This window comes from Ipomoea nil, unplaced genomic scaffold, assembly GCF_001879475.1.
Source record: "Ipomoea nil cultivar Tokyo-kokei standard unplaced genomic scaffold, Asagao_1.1 scaffold0755, whole genome shotgun sequence".
Classification (NCBI taxonomy): Eukaryota; Viridiplantae; Streptophyta; class Magnoliopsida; order Solanales; family Convolvulaceae; genus Ipomoea; species Ipomoea nil.
The window spans coordinates 1,096,187-1,098,297 of NW_017617183.1; the positions used below are offsets into that span (position 1 = coordinate 1,096,187).

Below are 2,111 nucleotides of genomic sequence, written 5' to 3' on the forward strand. Positions count from 1 at the left end.
GATCTGGAAATTAAGTTGGTAACCATGATGAAGATGAAGAAATACTTAACTAAAGGATGTGAGGTTTTTCTGTGCACCATCGAGGATTTAAATGTCAAGGGTGACGAATCGCAGCCAATCCCGATGGTAAGCGAATTCACAGATGTTTTCCCCGAAGAGATTCCTGGGGTACCACCACCTAGGGAAGTGGAGTTCACCGTGGACCTAGTGCCAGGCACCGCCCCCATATCAAAGACGCCTTACAAAATGGCACCAAAAGAGATGCAAAAATTGAAGACTCAATTACAAGACTTGTTAGATAAAGGCTACATCCGCCCTAGCACCTCGCCATGGGGGGCCTAGTACTATTCGTTAAGAAGAAAGATGGGAGCATGCGGCTATGCATTGACTATAGGGAATTAAATCAAGTTACAGTGAAGAACAAATACCCCCTCCCTCGAATAGATGATTTGTTTGACCATCTCAAAGGAACAGGTGTGTTTTCAAAAATTGACTTGAGATCCGGATATCATCAAATAAAGGTAGCCAATCAGGACAACCCTAAGACCGCCTTCCGAACTCGCTACGATCACTACGAGTTCATGGTAATGCCTTTCGGATTGACCAACGCCCCCGTAGTATTCATGGACTTCATGAACCGCGTGTTTCGCCCCTACTTGGATGAATTCGTGATCGTGTTCATTGACGACATCTTTTGGTCTACTCTCGAAACAAGGAAGAACATGAGAAACATCTACGAACCATATTACAAACGCTAAGAGAAAAGCAGTTGTATGCCAAACTCTCCAAGTGTGAATTATGGAAGGACAGTGTGGCATTCCTAGGCCACGTAATAACCAAGGAGGGGATTATGGTAGACCCAACGAAAATCCAAGCGGTGAAGGAATGGTCCCCACCCACGTCAATTTCAGAAGTTAGAAGTTTCCTCGGGTTGGCTGGATATTATCGAAGATTCTTACCTGATTTCGCAAGGATAGCTCAACCCATGATGAGACTCATGAAAAAGGAAATCCCTTTCCAATGGGACGCAAGTTGGGACCTGGCTTTCCAAGGGCTAAAAGAGAAATTGACTACATTCCCAGTGTTAGCACTGCCATCGGGATTGGAAGGGTTTGAAGTTTACAGTGATGCTTCAAAGAAAGGACTGGGCTGCGTGTTAATGCAAAATGGTAAGGTGATTGCTTACGCGTCTAGGCAACTCAAGACACACGAGGAGAATTACCCCACCCATGACTTGGAATTGGAAGCAGTAGAATTTGCTCTAAAAATCTGGAGGCACTATTTGTACGGGGTGCAATGTAAGGTGTACACGGACCACAAAAGCTTGAAGTACATCTTCACCCAAAAGGACCTAAACATGCGACAGCGACGGTGGTTAGAACTCATAAAGGATTACTGTAACACCCCGAAAATTTTAAACTTTTGAAGCTTAAATAATAAAGGTAAATGCTCATAAATCCCAAAACATACATAAGAGTACGGGGTGTTATGCCACACCTGAGCTAGAGAACTCAGGTGCACAGGCTTACTTCTAGGACCATCGAATAGTATCAATACATAAACATGGCACGCAGGCCGAAAGGGAAACTATCTATTCTATGCTCCGAATCTCTAGTGCGCTCCAGTGACTAATCCTCTGTGCCTGAAAGCCAAATATATCTGTTCAGCGAGAGATGCTGGTAACCCACTCCAACGCGTTGAAATACAGTACATATAGATATATACATAGATATAAGAAAAACCATTTCGAAGTATGAAGATATATCCTAAGAGACTCTAGCTTTATAAAACAGGGCATAGACTCGACAGATAGGGATAAGCACAGTCAACAGTCATACAATTCACAAGCATAGGGAACAGACTCGACAGATAGAGATAAGCACAGCCAATAGTCATAACCAAGCATATACAGTTTACTAGCATAACAGGACCAACCGCATGCCCATACATGAGGGTCAGCGCATATAGCTCTGACACGGCCCCGCAGCACCCTGCCCCGTATCGCAACACGGAGGGGTCGATCACAACCGACCGATGAACCGCAGCTCATCATAATGTTTGATCCCAACCAAACAGTGGACCGCAGCCTAAGAGTAGTCATCTGACCGCAG

At 44.6% G+C, this 2,111-nt stretch overlaps 1 protein-coding gene across 1 annotated transcript; it reads left to right on the forward strand.

Annotated features, from left to right (window-relative positions):
* Nucleotides 1-371: 371 nt before the first annotated feature.
* Nucleotides 372-758, forward strand: LOC109176745 (RNA-directed DNA polymerase homolog). The gene has a single exon (XM_019326137.1). The coding sequence runs from the start codon at nucleotides 372-374 to the stop codon at nucleotides 756-758; it is 387 nt and encodes a 128-aa protein (XP_019181682.1).
* The last annotated feature ends 1,353 nt before the right edge of the window (nucleotides 759-2,111 follow it).